General features: G+C 34.3%; 1 protein-coding gene across 6 annotated transcripts in view; it reads left to right on the top strand.

Moving 5' to 3' along the window:
• LOC119067754 (fasciclin-1) overlaps positions 1-12,273 on the top strand; it is a 236,392-nt gene extending 224,119 nt beyond the window's left edge. For 4 of the 6 annotated variants that reach the window (XM_037170884.1, XM_037170883.1, XM_037170882.1 and 1 more), the window contains 2 exons: positions 3,430-3,453; positions 6,757-12,273. In XM_037170884.1, the coding sequence (XP_037026779.1) occupies positions 3,430-3,453; positions 6,757-6,962 (230 nt within the window). In that variant the 3' untranslated portion in view covers positions 6,963-12,273. The remainder of the gene's footprint in view (positions 1-3,429; positions 3,454-6,756) is intronic. The other 2 variants (XM_037170886.1, XM_037170885.1) reach the window with 1 other exon arrangement.
• The last annotated feature ends 12,273 nt before the right edge of the window (positions 12,274-24,546 follow it).

The raw sequence follows: 24,546 nt of genomic DNA, 5'->3' as shown, positions 1-24,546 counted from the left end.
TTTTCATATTTGATGAGTGCGGTGGTTATGTATATAACCTCGGGTTTACTCGTTGCATAAAGTTGTTAATTTATGTAATAGATACGAGGGAAATGGAAAATAACCACTCAAACTTCATGATTAAAACTATTGTCAGATGTCGGACATTAGTCTCCTTACACCACGTTCCCTATTCGCCTTTCTTATGATCAAACAAAACGCCTTATTGACAAACGAATAATTGTGTCAAAATGTCATGTCATGTTTCTCTTAATCCATAGTTCAGGATTTTATTGATAAGACTTGTTGTCTACTTAAGCACTGGCATATATTATACGTTTCCATACAACGAAAGCTTCTGTTCACATCGTGTATCTCTCTGAATGAAAACGTTGCTCAACTTTCTAGTCAAAATAGAATCAGAGATTTTCCAATTTTCTTTCGCATTTTCTCAAAATTGAATAGATTGTTTTGCTAATATGTTCAATATTCATTTCTTACGAAAGAGAGCTAGAAGCATATAGGATAAAATGTGCCAGAAGCCAAACTTTTTCTTTTACCTGCATTTATAAGATGAACGTAAAATATGCTTTGGCAATTTGAGTTATTTTTCTTGCGGACTGATTCAATTAAATATTCCATTTTCGTAGTTCGGTTTATGGTTTAGAAAATTTCCTCGGGAAATTGTGGTGTATGATTTGATATCGTGAATCTTGAGATACAATGTGATTCACCGTAAATATTATAAATTTTTTATCGTTTCGGCTTCAGCTGGTCGTTTGTTCTATATATCTTATTCTAATTAGGGGTCATTCATAAATGACGTCCACTACTATTAGTCGATTTTAGACCCCCTCCTCCCCCATCGTCACGCAAAAATGGTCAAATTTGACCCAATTTTGTTCGGGCCGTCACGTTTTCTTGAGTCCCCCCTCCCCCCAAACTGCGGACGTCATTTATGAACGGTCCCTTATGAGAAGTATACGTTTACAAGTAGAAGACACATCGATACGACCAGCTAATGCGAAAGCATAAAAGTGTAAATTTTATGTCAAATATCATAGAACATGTTTACACTTTATTTACACGACCTTCGACCTGATGGCTATTCAAGAAATGAGTGTGTTTAATTATAACCACTCTGTAGCAGCCAAGGTTCTAACAATGAAAGTCTAGAACAGATATGGTCGATCGGCGAATTCGTCTTAAACGCACTCACATTTTATGTCAAAATAATATGAAAATGAGTGCGTTTAAGTACGAAAATCAAATTTTTATGTCTTCCGAGCGGACAATAGACCATACCTGTTTTACACGTTCATTGGGTTCTAAAAGATATGAAATATGAAATGAGTGCGTTTAACTTTGATTCCACCCGCCTCCGTGGTAGCTTGGTAGCAACAGACTCATAACTAAAATATTTAATCAAAAAACCGAAAACAGTATTAAAGTGAAGGCGTCCTTCCATCTCGATAAAGTTAAAGAGAACAACTGATAATAATTCAATAAACTGAATAAAGTTGGTTCTAGAGAACATAGATTGATTCAATAAAAAGTATTGACTCTTTCTGCTGCCTTTACGAAGCGTAAAAGCGTTCAGACGAACATTATTGCTTGTTACGGTTTAACGACGGAATAAGCGTTTGTGCATTTTCGTTCCATAAAGTGATTTTTTTTTGTTAAAGTATTAACGATGTGTGTCACACGATGCTTTTGTCGCACAATGCGTCTATTCCATTTTGATCGTTTGCCAACTTCTTATCAAGTGACATAAATATATTCACAGCTTGTTTCATAAATAGCTAATAGAATCTGTCAAACATATTCTCTTATTCATCGCAAGAGATATGTATTTTGCAGAGATGAGTGGGCCGCGCCTAAGGGTATTTTAAGAGAATGCAAGCATCGTATTTTCGTCTTAACTTTTCACATCTCAGGTATTCATGTATATCATGTGTACTGAAGTTCTTATATAGAAAATCTAACTCGACGAAAGCTATAATCAATAGGGCGTATCGAATTTTGCAAATTTTAAGGACCGCGATAGCCTGTGTGCGGAAAACGTAGATCATCGAAAACTGTGTCCGGGCATGTGGTTGATGAATCCGATGGAGCCATGGAAGAAGTCCCCCCGGGCGGCTTTAAGTTTCCGATGGTCATAATTCGGAAAGTTGAGAGTATTTTTGAAAACAATGTTCTAGCGGGTGTAGAGCTTTGAAAACTCTACAAATCTACCGAAGAAACCTATGGTCCAAAAGGTGCCATTGCCAAGATTGCCTAACATCGAAAATGTGACCTTTTAGTTTTTGACTTATATTTCCTGAGAGACAAATGATTTTTTTTAGCCTGTGGTATGAGATGGTAGAGGAGGTCGAGCACTTCCAGTACACTAGGCATGTAACACATCGAAATAACAAATATTTTGTGAAAGAGTTCAGCTACTGTCATGGAATATTATGCATACTTACTGGCCAAGGTATCCTCGACTCACCAGTACCGGTTGCAGTGTCTGCACTTGCTTCGTGGGCGACGTGGCCACTCTTAAAAATTCCATTCACAAATGTTATAAAAGTGATTTCAAGAGTATATCCGATCGGGACATGCCTAGTGTACTGGTAGTGCTCGACCTCCTCTACCATCTCATACCACAGGCTAAACAAAATCATTTGTCTCTCAGGAAATATGAGTCAAAAACCAAAAGGTCACATTTTCGATGTTAGGCAATCTTGGCAGTGACACCTTTTGGACCATCGGTTTCTTCGGTAGTTTTGTAGAGTTTTCAAAGCTCTACATTCCGCTAGAACATTGTTTTCAAAAATACTATCAACTTTCCGAATTATGACCTTCGGAAACTTAAAGTCGCCCGGGGGGACTTCTTCCATGGCTCCATTGGATCCATCAACCATATGCCTGGAATTAGTTTTCAATGATCTACGTTTTCCGCACACAGGCTATCGCGGTCCTTAAAATTTGCAAAATTCGATACGCCCTAATAATCAACGTCACAAAAAAAAAGTTAATTCTCTTAGAGATCGATTCCCACTTGTGGGTTGGCGCTCCTCCATGTAATCTGAATCTCGCCAAAACACTTCAAAAGGGAGTTATCCGACCTGTTTGTGATAAAGTAGGTCCCACCACTTTGGTCTGCCGGTGTTCACCTGAGTTTTTAGATTACTGTCGGTTTGTGTCAACCGGAAATTGGCCGAAGATATTGTGGCTCCTAGATTCTGTCGCACTATACACATATCAGGCTTCGATTAGAGAATAATCCTTTTGTATATTCGTTAGGTGGATGGGATTGTGGGATATAAATTTGACGATTTACACTTTCGAACTTTAATGAATTATTTAATCAAGTTTAAGCAATAAATTGATGTTTTTTTTTGTATATATTTTGTCTATAAACTTTATTATCTTCATCTTCTATCTTTATAAAATAACTAACAAAAGATACAACGGACCCAGACAGACAAGGTAAGGCGGATTATCGATTTTTTGTAGATGAAAGCAATTCCTAACACAATTTTAACACCACAAAGTTCACATGTTCTGTTTAAACACATTTTACCCTTCACACATCCACCAGCACGTCGTGTTAAGTAAAGTAATCAAATTTTGATTAGAGACATTTCCACTTAAAATCCGAGCGCAGAGAAAGTGTGATTGTGGTGTTTGGGATGATCGCACGTTCACCACTCCAGCACCGATATGTGCAACGGAAAGCTAGCGCTCAAACCGACCAGTATTTCGACATGTCCCAAGTCTTACCAATGAACGCTTCGAAAGACTGTAATTCCTCTATTTATGATTTGATTGCTTTGATTTAAACTGTGCGCACGCTTGGCTTCACAACACAGACACTTTATACAAACGATGCACCGTTACGGATCCCTTTTGACTTCTCTTATACTTATTTGTGAACGATTTTAAAAACAAACACAAATATTATCAGTCAATAATGCAGCGACGGTATCTTCAACTTTCCCTACAAATCATTGTGTCAAATACTCACAGAAAATGATAAATTCAAATCAACAATCCTAAAAATAAAAAAGGTCACAGCCGAAAACATTTTATAATAGAAAATGGTGCCGTGATATACATAAAAAGATAAGGAGAACCCGTACGCATAATGTACGCAATGGAGCTAGTTCTCCATCAATGGCGGACCATAATAACAGTCGTGTTTATTGAAACTACCCTGCAAGTGACTTGGCAAAATCCGAACGACAAAAATCCGGAGCCTCAAAATCCGGACGACAACACAAAATCCGGAGGCTTCTAAATCCGGAAGCCTCAAAATATCTATTTTCATCCGGGATAAAATCGATTGTTGCGATAGACCTATAAGACTCCAGTACTTCCGAACGGGTCTAAAAACTATTTTGAAAAGGTCAAATGCAGACATAATATTGTGTAAAGAGAATATCCAAATTTCCATTTTTATTTTTAGATGTCCACACCTTTTCTTACTCAATTAAATCAGGATTAGATTAGAATAGAGAAAAGATAGAAAAATACAGCAACACAAAATGGAGAGATTTATACCAGAAAGCCAATGGATAAATTTGAAAATTGTTGCTCAATCCACGCCATTAGTCGTATAAATTTATACGTCAGAGAGAGCTTTTTTCTCCTTTGTTGCGATCTGTCAGTTTTTCTATTTTGTGATTTAGTATGGAAATGAAAACTAAAATCTTTGCTGTTTTAAGTGGTTTTTTATATTTTTTTGGACCAAAATGTTTGAAAATGTGTTTGGAATCGATTGGCATTAATAGTTTGTGTGAAAATATTTTTTTCTATTTTATTATTTTGTTAATGTCAATCGATTCCAAACACATTTTCAAACATTTTGGTCCAAAAAAATATGAAAAACCACTTAAAACAGCAAAGATATCTCAATTTTAGTTTTCATTTCCATACTAAATCGCAAAATAGAAAAACTGACAGATCGTAACAAAGGAGAAAAAAGCTCTCTCTGACGTATAAATTTATACGACTAATGGCGTGGATGGATACTATATCATTTGTGCAGAAAACTTGCATAAATTACAGATTTTTCATGAGTTAATTCACAAAGTGAACAATCTCTATCATGTCGTTTATGCGTTGATCAAGATTATAAACATTTTGGTTAGCAAATCTCTGGATTTAGGTTATACAGAGATATAACAAGCTAAATGAACGAACTACTATCCCATAAATTATAGAATTGTGTAATTTCTATGTTCTGCTAGACCTAGCGAACCAAACAGTGTCTTTATGTACCTTCGGTATAACACAACTTTGACGGACTTCAGAAAAGTTTGTGATGATTTAAGGGGTTTTCACGCTACTTACTATCGCAGTTAAACTTAGTTGTTCTGACAACGGTTTTGTAGTATACCTTGGCATTCTACATACTGTCAGCACAGTTTAATCAGTCTGTTATTTTAATAGAAGAAATATAAAAGAAGTAATAGATCGTTTGTTAGGTTAGTTTTAGCCTTTCGTAATTTTACTGAGAACAACGAGATTCCGTAGATTAATGGCTTAAACTATGGTTTGATCAGCACAAAATAAACACCATTTCCATCATTTGTCTCAATGAAATGTACTTTACGCACTGCATCCCTAGAAAATGAGCCATTACTTCATTGTCATGCGTGTTAAAACTCATTTACGTGCTTCTGCTCGGTAAATGCAATTTTTGTATTCATTTTTGCATTTACCAGCCGGAAGCACGTATTAGAAGTACGTGGACCCTAATTTTCATTTTGACGAGTTGAAATACCGTCCTCTTCTTCTGGTCAGGCTGTAACGTCCCGACTCGCCAAAATAAAAATTTGAAGCAACGGACGTAATGTACCATTTCGAGATGAAAAGCAAGGGATGCAACTACACAATGCAAAATACAAAGTTCCACGCAATTACGTGAGTTGTTTTACTCACTCGGCCCACGGGAAATGTGTCTTACAGCTCATGCTAATGAAGTAATGAATTAAGCCGGGAGGCTTAGTGAGTAAAATAACTTGTTTGGAATATTATGATTTGACGAGTAAAAAGTTTGTTGATGCTTCAAAAGAAAAACCATACTCCAGGGAGATGCTAATATGACGACTGGGTCGTTTCGACGGATAGAGGGAATATATCGAATGATTTTGAAATTGGTTGAGAGAAAATGTATTGAATTCTCTCTCAAAAAGCCAACTGTCATTCGACATATTCCCTCTATCCGTCGAAACGACCCAGTCGTCATATTAGCATCTCTCTGCCATACTCAGCCTATTCGCCTAGTCGGTTGGCCTGTAGAGGCGCCACATTTTTTTATAGTACTTCAATCTCACTGGACTATTTTTTTGTGGAACAACTTCACATTGATTCATTCCCATGAAATGTCACAGCAGTGAAGATTGTTCATGAAAAAATAATTCAGTGACAGCAGTCTTTTTATGAAGGAAAGTACTAAATTGTAATAGATTTTACCCTCAGTTTCTAAACTCCATTCTCCTATTGGAACTGAAGATCAATGAAATTTTACATTTTTCACTATACTTCGCTAATTTAACATGTTCCCCTTTTGCACTTCGATATTCACATGTAAAGTAGTGTTTACCTATCAGCAGCGTATAAGTCTTAAAACACATCTACAGATATGTTGATTCCCAACGTAGACTGGACCTTGGGACAGTTGATCATTTGTATTTACATAATTTTGCTAAACAACAAAACCAAATGTTTTGTTTATTTTCCATTTATTTATTCCCATTTTTTTTTTCTTTTATTTTATTTCCACAGGCTACTCGATTTTTTGGAATCATCGAAATATTCATATCTTTAGACCAGATGTTGAATGTACCAACGGCATTATACACGTTATCGATCATCCGTTTTTAGTGGAAAGCGATGTACAAGTAACAGGTGGTATTTCCCATTTAAAATCGACCGAATCAATTTTAATTGCAAACATTTTAATGGCATTCATAGCTAAGTTATTTGTATAAAATGATTTTGTATTTCTACAATAACAATAACAAAAAAAACCGTTAGGAAGAGGAAAACTCTTCTTTTTTCTGCTGTTTTGTTTTTCTCGAGAAATGGAAAACGGTTCACTTGAATATTTTTGCTTTAAGGGCGTTAGTGGCTTGTAATGGTTGAGTGTGCATTTAATATTAGATTGTAAACATGAAGTGAAAATATTTTCTTTCTGTATCAGGACACTGATGATTTAATTTTCTTGTCTTTATTTTTGTATACTTTTTGTAGATATAACATATGACTCGTTGGAGTGAATTATAACGGTTTACCAATCGAAATTGTATTTTTTTTCAAATCCAGGCGGAGAAAAAAAAGAAGTCAGAATGACGATAATTGAGACAGTTGGGATGAAAAGTCGATCTTTTCCATCTGTCGAAAGTGACGTTTCAAACGTCAACAATCTAAATATGTACGAAAAGGGTACTCAAGTACTGATTCATTAATCTGATTGCGCTTATTATTCAATTCAAGAATACAAACAATTTTGACAATTTTCTCAAAACTTTGTACTTGACGTTTAAAACGACAATTTTGACAGACGGAAGAAGCCGACTTGATTGTAATTTAAGTGTCCATTCCACTCAACAAAAAGTATTCCGTGAGAGAGCCAGCTGTCAAATAAACAAAGAAAAAATTAAAAAAATTCAATTTTGTCTCTCACACGGAGTACTTTTTTGGTAAGAGGAAACTAAGCATTACAATACAATAAACTGAACTCGTCATAGACTCTATGACATAGAGTTTTGCCTTTCGTATTCGAGACGATGTCAGTTAATTATAACTTTCCTTGGGGTACTTGTCAAGATATTTGCTTCTCTTTCAACATCTTACTATGCGAACGAGAGGAACGAAGACCAGTTCATTATAACTTGCCTTGGGGAACTTGTCAAAATATTTCTCTTTCATCATAACACTCTATATTAGTACGTTTCTTCCATTCTACACGTACGAGTGAGTGAAACGACTACATTTACGCTTCTTTTGTTGACAACATGTGGAACGATGTCGGCCGAACAAAGAAACGAAATCGACGAAAAGGAGGACCTAATAATGAGTTCAGTTCAACATCAATCGATTGAAAATGTGACTTCTTTATTTTCTCCAACTGTAAAGTACATTAATATCGATCCGGATGTTATTTCGATTGGTAAAGCATCCAATGAGTGGTGGAATAAGCAAATATTTTATTGTCAGTGGGTTTACAATTATTTATTTTTTTTAAACCGAATTTGACTTAATAGCTCGTCCTTTAATTTTATAATAATTCCGTGAATTCGAAATGATTTACCTCGACTTGCTTTTTTTTTAAATATATATTCGTCCATCTACTCTTATCAAATAATTTTACTCTTTTTAAATTTTTTTGTTTTCATGTCGTCGGTGAGTGTAGGGACAAATTTAAAAAATTCATTTATTAATTGAAAGCGTTCGTAAAATTACCAGTAAGCCATCGTTGAATTTTTTTTGCATTATAATAGAGCTCCCGATCGTCTTTTCCATGACAATTAAACATAAAATTATTTATTCATTCAAATCATTTTATTCGTAATGAACGGCAAATTGCAGAGTGGTTTTTTTTCTCCTTATATTCATTTTCCCTGTCAAATGAAATACCTAAATTTTTTTTTTTTTTTACAAAATATGAAATTGCAGATTGTGGTATGATGGTGCGTCCGTTGTGAAAATAATTTATATTTTTTTAAAACACAAAAAGTTTTCGATTCAGTCAAATTTTAGTAATTATTTGGATTATATCAATACATTCTCTCTTTTTTTCATTCAAACAAACTGCACTGCTTTCGAATACATTTTTGTTTAAAATATTCTGAATATGGTGCGATAATTGGGTACATTTACTGAAAACGTAAGGTTATAGCCGAACAATGTAAAACACCACAATTTACCCGCTCTTTATCAAACTTCATCAAATGGAAACGCCAAATTTTCGATCAGATGCTCAACGAACAGCTTCACAGTTAGTAGATTTAAGGCGATGGTCATTTAAAGAAAAAGAAAAAGTGAAAGTCAAGGTTACTCGTGTCAAAACTATGAAGGCCAAATAGCGTAGCTTTCGCAAGTTTGACATTTCAAAACCATTTCAAACCGCCGTGCCGTTTAGAGAGCTCGTGGAATTTCATGTAATGAACGATTTTCGACCCGCCAGTAAAGCAATTTTTGTTGTAAGAGTGGATTTGATTCCGTTCCAAAGCCAAGTGAAAACCAAATTCAATCTGAATTTAGAAGTGGCGCCACAAAGTTAAAAACGAATAAAAATTATTTGCAAATGGCAATTGCAGTTCTCCATTCTGCTTTAATCTTTAATTGTCGTTAATAAATGATAAATATCGTTTCCATTCGCAACCTACATGGTCTCAAGAGAGATAGAAAAAAGAAAGAAAAATAATGGGAGTGGGAGACACAATAAATTACTTTTCATTTTGTTATGTACTATCCGAACATCTATTATGAAAATTCAGTTGACTATCCTTTACCGAATTATAAAAAAAAAAATTATCAGAAAATCATTACGGTTGTGAAAAATGCACTCATGTTAATATCGTGGTAAAATTGCGGAAAAAGAAAGTCTTTCGACTCGTTGGATTTTCTTTCTTTTTATTTAATTTGTGGGTATTGTTTCGCTGTGCGGTTTGACGATGGTGAAAAAAATAAAATAAAACGGGTGAATTGAATCGATTTTAAAGGAAGGATTCTTTGCTAATCTCCAATCTGCATTCATTCCATGCTGGCTGCCTCTATATGTTTTACATTTGTAGCGTTTTCAGTGAATTTCATTGAATGACTTTTTATATTTTATGGATATGTCTACAAAGAGAGAGAGAGAGAGAGAGAGAAAGTAAGAGCGTAATTGAAAATTATTAATTCGTCAAAGAATGTGTAATTTAAAAAGAAAATTAATCTAAAATAGCGAGACATATTTCCACTTATGTATTACTTTAATGTATTTTTACTCAAAGAAAAAAAATTATTTATTTTTTTACAAATTAAAGATTGAATCGGTTATGATGAACAGAAGGAAGAAGAAGTAAAAAAAAAGAAGTCACAGGCTTTGAATAAAAAGAGAAATAATTTTTTTTAGAAAATCTTGAGTATAATAAGTAAATATTTTAGCAATTAGAAATTAATTAAATGAATGGAATAAATAAATTTAATTTTATTGAAATCACCTTTAAATTTATGATTCAAAGAGGAACAGGAGCATGAAAACATTAAAAAAAAAACTCTATATTTGCCGAAAATTGAAATTTTAGATTTAAAACTTATTTATAACATCACTAATTGCCTTTATATTCTCATATATAAATATAACCGAATATGCGTACAAAAAAAGGAATTACTTCAGATTCGATCACAATAATTTGGTCATTCATTTGTCACCGAATTGCAACTCCAAAAGATTTTTTTTAAAGTGTCGGGCTTCGTTTTCGACGAATTAAATCAGAAAGAAATTGGAGAGATTTCATTTTCCGTTTCAAAGTTGCTCCGATGAGACACATTTTAGCGCCTCTCCTAACCACTTCAGTTGGATAAACGAATCCTATTCAACGGAAACAAATGTTCATAAAACAAAATATTTTATGAAATCAATATGGTTCTGAAAACAATTCGTCCGATACACCGACAGACGTTGTACTCAATATGATACGAACGATCGATAAATTTACAGGTTCTGCGAAGAGATTGGGGCTTTTGAAAATAGTTTTTGTGGTCCCCTTTACCTTCAGTTTGGCTTTAAGTTCAATTACACTGTGAGACATTAATCGAATTTTTAAAACAAATTTTGCCTGCTACTACTGGTCGTCCTAAATAAATGATTCGTAAGGTGGTAGTGTCAATAAACCTTCAATTACCATTGATAAAATTCAGTTCAAATCAAGTTTCTGTTTAATGTAAGTCAAAACAACATTACTCAATGATAAAATCATCACAAATTTGTCGCCAAATTTGTCGCTCATTAAGTGAGAATTTAGTACTCAGGCCGTTTTACAACTGAATGGAGAAAAGCAACACTCTCAAACTTCCATTAAATCGCATAGAGATTCAGAGATGAATCCAAAAAAAAAAACACCATGGCGGTGATGCACACTAAATTACCACTAAAATCCAATTTTAGAATTTCTCCATGAAATCCGTAAAATAAAAAATGCGAAAGTTTCCGTGTCTTCACACTTTACAACAGTGAACCCGGTTTTACATCCCCCGAATTATATGCACATTATGATCGAATTTATGATGCCTATGTTGGGTTCCAGTCCTCTGTGCTCATTTCGAAATATATCTATAAACTTCCCCAAATCATTTTCTCTTAATTACGTAGAACAACCCGGATTTTCCAACGTTTTAGAAAATCAGCAACGGGAGTATTTTGCGATTAATTTTATGAAAACCATAATCGGAGAAAACTAAATTCGAACAATTTTCATACCAAACAAATTGCTGTAAACCTCTCGGTTTTCCATATTTTACTACATTGCTACTATTCTATTCATTATTCTCGTATTATATTCGTTGTGCATGTACACACCGTGTATATATATATACGTTATACCGAAATTGAAAAGTCTTGTCACTAAGTGATAATAGCTTTTAAAGTCCCTCATTAAACACTTAAAACTTTACACATTTCATCATAGAATATGCAAAGACGAAAGTTTTCCAAAAACCCAAAATACCAAATGGGCATCACATATTTACAGAATTTACTCCCAGTGCAATATAATGTTAAAATCTTTTCGATGCAGAAATTTTGTTAAACATTCGAAATACATTTTATATAGTGTACCGATACATTTATATTATGTGAATCCATGACGACAACTGTCATCACTATGCTGATTAAAAGTTAGATGCTTTAATTAAGCATCAACTTAACAGCACCCCTCTAAACACCAAAATAATTTTTTTTTAAGCTGACAGCAGAACAACATAACAAGAACAAAACAAAACAAAAAAATGGAAAACCGAAAAACGTTGTCATAAGAGACAATTTGTGGAAAATAGTTGAACTGTGTGAGTGTGGAAATATATTGCATGTACACCACACATAGCTTAAAACACGAAACATTTTCACTTTTCGAATACTAATAATGCAAAATCATCCACACAACAATATATTAGAAAAAAAAAAGTAAATATAACAAAAATAGTTAATAAAACTGAGTCGTTGTAACAAAAAGAAGCCGTACCAAATCAGAACTTTGCATGAGTGAGCTTAAAAATGAATTACACTTAATCGATAGTTAAGCGCTAAAAACAAAACAAACAAAAAAATAAAATTGATAATTGTGTGTATGTGTAATAACCGGATATTTTATATAAGATCCCAAACCCATAGTTGATTCATTCCCTAATTTCACGTACGTGATCTGATTGGAATTGATCAAAAGTATAAAGAAATATCAAACCTTTTTTGAATTTTTCTGTGGCAATTAAAATCCATTTAAAAACTCCTTTGTATTCGACGGCATTATTCAAATATTTTTGCGCTTAAATGACAAGATATAGCATGGACGTTATTGAAGTGGACCCACCTGATCTTTTGTCAGTTCTGTGTTTTGGTTAAAGAATATAATGTGACAACAGGTGCGTCGACTTTAGATTTGTTCATTAGGGCGGGCGGGGCAAAAAAAAAAAAACAAAATAAAAAAATAAAAAATGCGTAGGATTTTGAAGAGGTTTGAGCATGAAAGGCTCAAAACCATTGGGTTAGAAGAAATGGAATGCAATAGTACATTGAATGACAAGGGGCGAAAGTAAAAAAATTCAACCGTGTGCGAGAGTTGGAGCCCGCGCCGAAGGCAAGGGCTCTAATCGCACAGGTTGAATTTTTTTACTTTTGCCCCGAGTCGTTCATACTATTTTTTTTGATACCAACATTGAAAATTGATACGTATCGCAAACATCGCAACAAAATGTTGAAATAAAAAGGCATTTAGCCAGAAAATGCAGGGGTCCAGGGGCGGCAGCCCCCTGGTATATGAAAAATTTAATAATTTAGCCATCACAACAATAACACACACAAAAATTAAGATATAACTAACAAATCATTCAGTAACGAAAAGTATCAACTTTGTATGCTAATTTCAATAAGAACACTGGCGCACAGTGTTTTACAATTTTGATCAAAGTATTCTGCATAATATGAGCGGATTTTGTTGACAACTCGACTCATTTCTCTCATTTTCTGTGACGTCAGTCACTTTCGCTGTTCGTTCAGTTGCGTTCGCTCTTCGTTAAGTACTTTCTCCCCGTGGGATGCATTTTTTTACTTTCGCCCCTCATATGCGGGGCGAAAGTATCATTTTTCAATGTTGGTATCAAAAAAAGGAAATTTCTTGATTGAATTTGCAATTACACAACGCTGTGCGTACGAATGGCTCTTCAGAAACTGTTGACAGATACATTCGCCGTATTATGTCAAAAATGTTGACCTAACGAACGTCATTGATTACAAGTTTCCATTTACTTCCGCGAAGCTATCTGTATCAATCCACTGTTTGTTAAATTACTTTTTGATATGCAAACCGAAGTTAATTCGTCTAACGTACACGGTTTTGCAATGTAAACCAAAGTAAAGTTGAGGTGAACACGTTTTTGGATGTAAACCGAATTAAATTAATTGTGTTGTCTACTTTACATATTTTTGGGAGAAGTAGATCCGATTAAGATACAGTCAATCGAACAAAACTCTGTCGACAAATTTGCTACTAATGTCACTTATGACTTACCGTTTAAGCGCAAAAACAAAACAACGAATATGGGTCGGCGATGTCAATTCAATACACTTTTTTCCCATCCGCAAAATAGATTCCAATTCTATTTTGCGAAGAATCAAAAATGTCATCAAAATAAAATATTGAGAAAAGAAGGAGAAGTAGAAGAAGAGGAAGAAGAAAGAAAAAAAAAAGTTATGAAAACTCTTTGATTTGTACATAGAAAATTGATGAGTATAACACGAAACAAATTTAATGTCAAAGATGGAATAAATAAACAAAAAGAAAATTATTAGGTTAGAATCTCGATGAAAAATTTATTAAAAATAAATAAAGTGAAAGAAAAACAGAAAAAAAAATATTTAAAAAAATAATAATTTTTATGAATTAAGTGCTGATGAAATAGAAAATAAATAAATGAGAAAAAGAAAATTTAAATGTAAGTTTATAAATACAAACAAACAAAAATTATATTAGTTTAATCAAAGATAATCTACCAAAAAAAAAACAATATTCATTCACGTGTTTTATATAAAATAAAAATGGAATTTATAAAATCCTCTTAAAAAAATTGATAAATTAACCATAAAAAAACTAATAAGATGAGGATCGAAGACCTATATATATATAATTATAAAATCTTTACTTAAAAAGGAATGCATCAAAGTATAAAAACAAGAAAAAAAAAACTATTCTCGATTATTAAATATATATTTCCCGCAATTCGTTTCGTTTTCATCTTCTTACAAGACTAAAGAAAATCAAAAAAGGGACATTAACTAACGACTAAATAAATATATTTAATAATTACCAAAAAAATAGAATGCTTTGAACATAAAAGTCAATCAAGTTACCTAAAATCTTAAGAGGTTTCGAATCTACAGCTTTGATTCAAACCGAATACTATGGCGCCATCTTGTTTCATTCGATCGAAACGCTTGCGATTATTCTTAATATCATTATCGTCCTCAATGACAATAGAAATTCGAGCATCGCAGTCGGCAATAATTGTGATAACAAAATGTCCGTCGTGAAAGAAAAGTTAATTTCATCAAAGCAAAACCTAATTTCGAAGAAGTTAGACCAAATTTTCATTATAAATAGTGTAATGATTGGTTTAAACATAAAGCTGCTTGTTTGTCACTGTTTTTGCATTATCGTGAAATTTTGTTTTGCCTAGGCATGGGCGATAATGATTATCGATAAATATCGATTATCGATAATAGATAATTATCGACTTTTTTTATCGAAAATTATCAAAAAAAATATCGATAATTATTGATATTTTGATAATTATCAAGATATCGATAATTCGATATTTCGGTCCGAAATTCCGATATTTATCGATATATTTCGATTTATCGGTATATTATCATTTATTTTCAGATAAATATCAAAATATCGATATTTTGATAATTATCGATAATTATCAAATTATCGATAACGATATGATTAATCGATTATCGATAGATTCTTTCGATTGATACTATCGATAATTTTGAACGTCTCCCATCCCTAGTTTTGCCTTGCAGAAGTAAAATGTGAAAAGTCATTGTCGAAATCAAGTTCAAGTAATTTTCTAAATGTGAAACTACAGTTCTGATCGCTAAGGTTCAAATTAATTATTCGTGACGTGAGTTTTCTTACCTTGGTCTGGAAGATTTATGTACCTAAGCATGGTCCATTTTTCGTCATTATTTGACAGTGTGTCTAAACTCAACGCTCGGAGCCTCTTAAGCGTAAGTGAACGAAATCTTTACTGCCAACGAACGAGTTCTCACCTTATTTTGATCTGATTTAATAAAAAATAAAAATTAAAGTCATTTTAGGGAGAGATTGATCTTCTCGTTGGAGAAGAAATATGATCGGTAAAAATTGGAAACCATTATTGGTAAATGGCAGTCAGGTAACCTTCAGTTCTTTTATGGTTACAATCGAAATTTTTGGTTTTAGTAACATTAAATGTTCATTGTGCCCGTTCATACAATCCTAAATCAAAAATTCATCAATATCGTAGACAATACTCATCAAATACCTATAAAGTGTTTTTAAATGCAAAAGATGCGAGAAAATAAATGATTTAATAAATAAATCAATAGAAATCGTATAAACAAAAAAAGAAAAAAAGTAAAAAAGAAAATCGTATAAATCGTAGAATATTTATTCATAATCATCTCTCGGCTCTATTATGCTTTTTGATTCAGCTCCTTGCTTTACAAACTATTCACCGAACGTTTTTTTTTTTTCGTGTTCGTTCCGTTCCCAGTTTCATTTTTGTGTAGTTTATATCGATTCGATAAACACGCGATGTTATCGTTTTCAATTATTTGGCAAATTATTAATATTGAAACAAGCAATTGCGATTTGAGAGATCGGAATTTATATTGTTCGATTATTTTTTTGTTGTCGACAATATTATGCATGGAAAGAGTAAATCAATTTTAAACATTCAAATGAATGAAAAAAAAATGAAAACAAACGGGGAAAAATGTCATTTTTTTGTTCACAAAGAAATATATGATAGAAACAAACGCATTTCATTAGCTACAACAAACTGCTGAATAATTGAAACTTATAGAACGGAAGTAAAATCAATAAATAGGGTTAGTCGAACGAAATAAAATTACAAAAAAGAAAATTAAAGAAAATTTGAATAAACTTTATCAGTAAAAGAAGTGAACACAGAAAAATTATTAACATAAACAATTACTAGTAACGAAAAATGAATGTAAACAATGTTTTTAAAGCGCTATAAAAATGATGAAAATAAATAAAATTAAATCGTACAGAGAGAGTTTTCAATTGATTTCACCCGTTCCAAGACCTAAAATCGAAATGTGATCTATATGGCATCGCTTCCACAGTGGGAGCATGAAAAATACCCAAAAAATGATAGTTTACATCAGGTTTACATCATGCGTGAATAAAGTTGGACAGATGTCCTAATACTGTAGCTATCTTTCTGGGCGTTTCCAATGTGTATGCATTGGTGATCATTTTTCCGAGCTTAGTGAGATCGATGTCGGTATTCCCCAAGGATCTGTCCTTGGCCCACTGCTGTTCTCTATGTACATCAATGATCTGCCCAGCTGCCTCAAAGCTGCGCTTCACCATATGTTTGCAGATGATGTGCAATTATTCCTTTCATGTGCCAAGAGTAAGATTAATGAGGGCGTTTTCAGAATCAACCAGGACCTTTATGCTGTCGGTCGCTGGGCAAGAGAGAACGGTTTGAAGTTAAATGCGAATAAATCGCAAGCCATTATTTTCTCTGAAACAAGTCATGGGCTTCCCTCCCCGAGTCTGATCCCTCGTGTCTTGTTGAATGGTATTGTTATCCCCTATGTTGATAAAGTGCAGAACCTTGGACTCATTATGGACAAAAAAATGACGTTTACGGATCAAGTAAGCGATGTTTGCTCGAAAGTCTTTGGAAGGCTTCGTAGTCTGTGGCAGAGCAGTCATCTTTTCTCTCAAAAGACTCGGATTATGCTGGTTAAGTCTCTTGTCTTACCTGCCTTTACGTATGGGGATTCAGTCTATTCAACCAACCTTTCTGCTTCTTTTATTCGGTCGTTAGAAGGAGCATTTTCTGCATGTTTGCGTTTTGTTTATCGCTTGAGACGCTACGACAGTACTCGTGGCTACGATAATGATGTCCTTGGGTGTTCTTTGATGACCTACCTCAGGCTGCGGTGTTGTGCCGTCATCTATAATGTGGCGAAACGGCGGGAGCCTGGTTTTCTCTACGAGAGGCTTTGTGTCGGTAGCTCGGTGCGCAGTCGGAATTACGTGCTACCCAGACATTCTTCGGTTCAGTACAACCGCTCTTTTTTCGTTCGGTCAGTGGCCGATTATAACTCTATTCCGGTCCATATTAGGGGGCTACCATCGGTGGCGAAGTTTAATGACATATTCTCTATATATATATATATATATATATAACTCTTGTGGATGTACTTGCACCAGCCAGTGCATACACTCCACCTGTAGTACGTCTTTCCATGACCGACATTAGTACAGCATAACAATGATTTTAAATAATTATTTCTTGAGTAATTGCCGAAAAACTGTTCGCGGGACCCTCTGACAAGCCTTCACTTTTAAACGCTTTGCACCGAAAACAAACAAAATTAATCGAAAAAATTAAAGATGCGACTTCTCTAGAATTGAAAGACGAATCCAACGATCTATCACTCATTTGAATTGGAGAACCCGTGTTCCCAAAGGTAATGAAATAACCTGCAGTTTTTGCGATATCACGAAAAGCTTAAAAATACACTGAAATGTCACTTCACAATCTGTTGACAAATGAACAATGAAAATGTTATGAAAAGAATCTTGTATACGTCATGTACCAAGCGGATATCAAAAACGGTGGAGGTACAGCCGATCGTCATTTTGTTGCACAACATCTTATGATTAGAATTTTGCTCTTTTGTCCATTTTAAACTCAAAAATCAACACACGTTTTTAACGGTTTTGTTGGTTTTCTTCATGTAATTCGTTCCATTCATTCTAATATGTATTTCATTAGGGTTTTACATTTCTTCCATTTCACACGAATTTCCTTCTCATGTTTGAAAGATCAGAAAAGCATTAGTATTTTACATGACTTGGGATAAAAAGATGAAAAGTATGGTTTTCGTGTGAATTTTGTTGATGCGAGGCGTAGCCGAGGTCAATAAACACGCGAAAACGAGACATTTCATCTTTTTATCCCGAGTGGTTTTTGCATGCTTTGGAAGTCGAAATTAGTGCGTGAAACATGAAAAGTACCGTTTTCGACGCATGTAGCATGTAAAATGCATATAGTACACAAAAAAAACCTTCTAAATTGCTTACTGCCTTTGCGATCAAGTCAGATGTGATCTAAACTGTTCTTTCAGAATTTTGATTGACGCTACCTCGTACTTCTTTAACTGCTTGGACACGCAAAGTATATGGTGCCACCACAAGCAGATAATGAGAACTAAACACTTGTATGTCAATGGTGCCAATCGACAAAATCAAAATTGAATTCGTTGGTTCAATTGAATGTGGAAAGTGTGTAGGATGTAAAAGTAATGCATCCTACAATCCCATAGTCATAATATAATTGAGTACCTGTATTTCTACGATAAAGTGGAAGATTTTCCAATTATTCGAAAATTGTTAGACCTCTGCTCGTCGGCCCGGAATAGTTATTTTCGCAATTCCGGTCCATAATCATCACCTTTCCATGCATCCATTTAATGTCGTTTTGAAGGTATTTATTTCACAGTGCGTTTTTGATTATTTTTTCGCACTTGGGCTTTTTCACATTTTTTTCGCACGCTACATAGCTCAGTACCTTTAAGAAAGACTAAATTTTATAAATAAAAACTTTGCACAGACCAGGATTTGAACATCTAACACCAAAATTCTTCCAAACACCAAGCAACGACCATAGCCATTCGGCTACAGAGTCACACAATTATACAGAACGTATTGTTGAAGCGTACATACTAAGCATTGACTACTTGATTTTATTTAGCGCGTCTCTATACATCACATTGCAATGTGTATATAGAACAGGTTGCTTGATCGTTCAAATGAATTATGTTTGCATGTGAATGTTTGGTAGAAATTTTGGCAATATTTTGCATTGGAAAGGTGATTATGGCCCGAAATTGCGAAAAACGTTGTATCTACCACGGTAGGTATGCTGGTATTTTTTCGCACACGACGTCTTGTCGACCTCGGCTTCGCCTCGGATCGACAATCGACATCTAGTGCGAAAAAATACCTTCATACCTACCTTGGTAGATAAATAACTATTATCTACCAAGGTAGGTATGAAGGTATTTTTTCGCACTAGATGTCGATGTCGAGGCGAAGCCGAGGTCGACAAGACGTCGTGTGCGAAAAAATACCGGCATACCTACCGTGGTAGATACAACGTTTTTCGCAATTTCGGGCCATAATCACCTTTCCAATGCAAAATATTACCAAAATTTCTACCAAACATTCACATGCAAACATTTGAACGATCAAGCAACCTGCACTATATACACATTGCAATGTGATGTATAGAGACGTGCTAAATAAAATCAAGTAGTCAATGCTTACTGTGGATTTACATAGCAACGTAAAAGTGACAGATGCAAAAATTTTCTCATACGGCAACTCGAAATTTCATTCATAATTTTAATTTTATGAATGAAATTTCGGGTTGCAGTATTTAAAAAACATTGCATCTGTCACTTTTACGTTGCTATGTAAATCCACGGTTAGTATGTACGCTTCAACAATACGTTCTGAATAATTGTGTGACTCTGTAGCCGAATGGCTATGGTCGTTGCTTGGTGTTTGGAAGAATTTTGGTGTTGGGTGTTCAAATCCTGGTTTGTGCAAAGTTTTTATTTAAACCATTTAGCCTTTCTTAAAGGTACTAAGCTCTGTAGCGTGCGAAAAAAAGGTGAAAAAGCCCAAGTGCGAAAAAAAATCAAAAATGCACTGTGAAATAAATACCTTCAAAACGACATTAAATGGATGCATGGAAAGGTGTTGATCATGGACCGGAATTGCGAAAAAGATATTTTTTACATTTAGATGTAGAAAAAGAGCGAAAGGCGTTATTCGCAAAATCGAAACAAAACGAGTCAGACAAAAACGAAAAGCATAAGAAAGAGGCCAAAATTCAAAGCATCGAAGTTGAAATAGCAGAGGAAACTTTAAAGTTAAAAGTCGCCGCAAAGTTAATTGTGGCCAAGGCACAGATGATTTTTAATGCAGGCATTACAAGTAGCAAGAAGATAAAATCAAAACAAATTAAAAAAAGACAAAAAATTAAGTAACTAGGCAAATTTTTTTAAAAGTCTAACTACGTGAACTTAGGGTATGTACGTTGGGTATCTTATCTAGAGTAAACATTTTTTTGGAAAAATCTCCGATAAAATATTTGTGAAAAATTCGGAAAATATTTTCCAAAGAATGTTCTCTGAGAAACACCAAAAAATCTACTTCATATATCCTTAATATGACTTTGGAAAGTCAAAAAAATTTCGAATTCATCAATCTAAAATCTCATATTTTAAAGCTCCTGAAATGCTCCTTAAATTATCGAAATATCCTCCTCTATTCCTTAAAAAGGAGGCCAAATTTTGAGTGGGCTCCCTGAATTCCGTGCCTTCTAATTTTGTAAACAAAGTGTTTACTGTTTTGTGTATTCGCCAAGTGGGTTGTCCTGTAGAGGCAGCAATTTTTTTTTGTTCTCTGCAGCTTGTTTTCATGTGAAGCAACTTCACTTTTAGTGATTACAGAGGAAACGTCGCGATATTCACTCTTTTCAATTTTTTTATACTTGCTACACGCTCGTGTATCCAGCATATTGTGTATAAACAGCATAATTTTACCTCGACGGATTTCGTTCAACACTGCCAGTGAATACGTAACGATCACAGTAACCCAGCAAAGTAATTATTTTTCAATCGGCAATAACTGTCAAGCGATAAGACTTCGGAATTATCTTTTTTCGTATTGATCATGATATCGCTCGGCAGATATCGGTCTGGCAGTTTGTTTGAGCAAAATCCGTCAAGTCGAAATTTAATTATTTTCAGGTGGCGGTTGTCAAAGTTATGCTATTTACACGCAATATATTCAAATATACTCCATATGCTGAGGATATACGAGCATATATATCGAGTATAAGAAAATGAAAGGAATTCTTCCAATACGTACATCAATCTCGATAACAATGTGAAAGTCGCATGTGGAACGAATAACATAAATTGTATCGTAAATGCGATGAAATTTTGGGCTATATAGTCAGATTGTTTCGATAATATTATCGACAGTAATCTGGTGTTTAAGATTCCCAAAGACTAAAATTATAATTTTAGTCTTTGGGAATCTTAAACACCAGATTACTGTTGATTAATCGTTTGAGCGAGCACTTTAATCAATGGATTGAAGCCGAAGCAAGATTCAGTCCATTTGTTGAATCTGTAGGTCATTCAACATCCCTATTATCAATTCAAAGTGTTTGTCCTTCTTTCACGTACTTCTTTTGGGAACAACGGAGCATACAAAAATGGATGTTCCGTTTGCAAGCTCGTTTAGTTTTGTATTTGGTCGTTTGTATAACGAAACTATTGTTGCAGTGCTAAGTGAATATGCACAGTAGTGGGCGTCATTTTTCTTTGAATGGTTACCAAATTCGCCGAGTGCTGGTCCATAGGTCCACTTCCGCATCCGTTGGAACAGTTTTTAATTTTTTCGTATAGGATCAAATAAAGAAAGCATTAGCAAAGACCACGAGTTGTCATCTCATTTTTCAATTTTGGACGTATCGTGAACTTTGCCATTACGTAAGTACATTCACAAGCACAAGCTCCCGCGAAAAAGGTTAATTTGAACGTTACAATAAGCCACCATGCCAAAGTAGAACATAACTATGAATTTTCAAATTAAATTTGCGTTTTTGCGTCTGTAACAGAACCAAAACAAAATTTTACGAAGTATAACACTGCATAGTCAGAAGGGACGGTCTTTATCTGTGTAAAAGATTTGAAACTTCGTTAAAAAAAAACTGGAGCTCTCTGATTGGTTGAATTCCAAATTGTACGTAAAATTCTTAGGTTTCATTTTCCGCGAAAAGACATAATAGGTACATGGGTGCGATATTTGCTCGTAATAACTAATTTTCACGCAATTCCGTTAATTTGGTTCCACATTCCACAGTTTTACGAACTTTCGACCTGCTTCCCTGCGTGAGATTTTACAACGGCATCTTATGACATTTTATGACTAGAGTTTAACCTTTCTAATTGGACAGGAGTTTAAACAAATCTATTGCTGATTGCAACAAAAATGTTGATCATCTTGTCCGTCGCTTATAACGATGTACATTTTGTAATAGGAGAATTATCCGAGTGAATATATTCCAAAATTCACAAATTTTCCGTTTGCGTCTCGAATATTATACAATGCGACAATGAATTTAGTGAAAAACATTTATCATTTACGGACCAGCGTGTCAGAACATATGGTGACGGTTTTCGTTATTTTGTGTATAGCAAAAATACAAATGTTGTCAAATGTCCTCTCTGAGGTCATTCAGAAAATATGCCACTGCTGACACAATTGTTAAATGAAATCATTTTTATACATTTTTCCGTCTTATTGGTATGGTATGCATATCTACAATACCAACCACCATCATTCCTATATCATACCTTCTCCATCACATTAATATACATGCCACTTCTCTGCCATATAGAAATTTCACAGCTGTCCAAACTATATAGAGTTCAGAGCTGCTTGTGGCTAAATGAATGTACACACAACAACTACATGAAAATTTATAACTTTACTTAGAAACTGTGAATTTTGTAATCTACTTTATTGATTGTTCTGAGCCAATTTTCGTAGGGTAGTTTTGCATGGTGAATGTAATGATGATTGTTATGTTCCGGAATAATGAATAAATTATGAAAGAAAAAATAAAAGTCAGTGGTGGTGAACGTAGCCAACTTTACGACATTAGCATTAGCCCCATTTCGACCAGTGTATCTAGTGTACGAAACGTTAACGATTCTCCAAAAGAAGTATCCATAGTAGAAAGTGAACATTGTGCGGTAAAAAAAATGCGAAAAATTGAAACAATGAGATATTTTTGGTCGGAGAGGCAAATTCTACTCTTTTTAGCACATGAGTCTGGTAAGTTGTGTTCCTGACGATATTGACCGTGTAGTTATGTCGCCTCATCACATTTTCTGGTATCATATGTGCATGCGTCATTATCAATAAAGGTGTGGCTGAGCCCAGAAATAATTCAAGCGGATAAGACAGCGTACTCGGTCAAATAATGAGTCAGTGGTAATGGCAAAGAACTCTTCTACTAGTGTAGTCAAAATGGTGTCTGCTTCCGCAGTTGGATGAGGCGACATAACTACACGGTCAATATCGTCAGGAACGATATTATCGTTTTTTCGACGATAGTCGAATAGTCGAATTTGCGTTCCTGACGATATTGACGGTGTGGAAATGTCCCGCCACCTTTTCTGGGATGGGAATTTTAGAAAATGAAAATAAATAAAAAACGTTCCCAAATTATGTTCAAAAAATTCCGATGCGGGCACGGAGATAATGTTTTCTTCGACCAAGCTAAAACTTCCAGCTATCCAAAAATTATGACCAAAGTTTCCCGATGATATGCAACCAACTTCCCGGTGGCGTCAATATTCTCTGGGCTTTTCGTTACTTTTCGTGAATACGTTAGTGTGAATCTCGGTGTGAATATGTAGTAACTTTAATGTTGTAACCTGTTCGCTATTCAATTTTTACTTTCGAATTTTTACTCTTCAATTTGTAGAAGAGAAACTTTGTTAAGAAGTTAACTGCAAATCTTCTGCGAGACATAAACCTGTCATAGATGGCAAGCATATTGACAGTTTTACTGTCTGATCAATTACTTCATTTGATCGAAGATTTTCAAAGATTGATTTCAGAAAGATAGCAGATGACAGCCGTCTGAAACAGGTTCACTAAGGTGAAAGTCATTTTGCGAGCGGAGCTAGCGAGATTTTTTAAAGATTGGTTTTTACCCCTAGTTGAAACTGCAAAAACGTCAAAGTCTCAGTGAAACTTTAGTTCGAGCAAAATATTCAAATAAGAAAGGCGCGAAATTTTCAAATTCCTACGTCTGTGTAGTCTACAGGAAAGTGTCTCACTAGAAGGAGTAACTCATCAGAAGTATAGTTCGTCGTAAAGTGTAATTCAAAATGAAATTTGCGTCACAAGTGGCAGATGTTGAGGAACGTATTGTTAGGAAAATGGTTGAAAAATGTACTGA

The sequence above is a fragment of the Bradysia coprophila genome (assembly GCF_014529535.1).
Source record: "Bradysia coprophila strain Holo2 chromosome X unlocalized genomic scaffold, BU_Bcop_v1 contig_128, whole genome shotgun sequence".
NCBI lineage: Eukaryota > Metazoa > Arthropoda > Insecta > Diptera > Sciaridae > Bradysia > Bradysia coprophila.
Note: the sequence above shows the minus strand (reverse complement) of the source record. Positions and strands in the feature narration are given on the sequence as shown.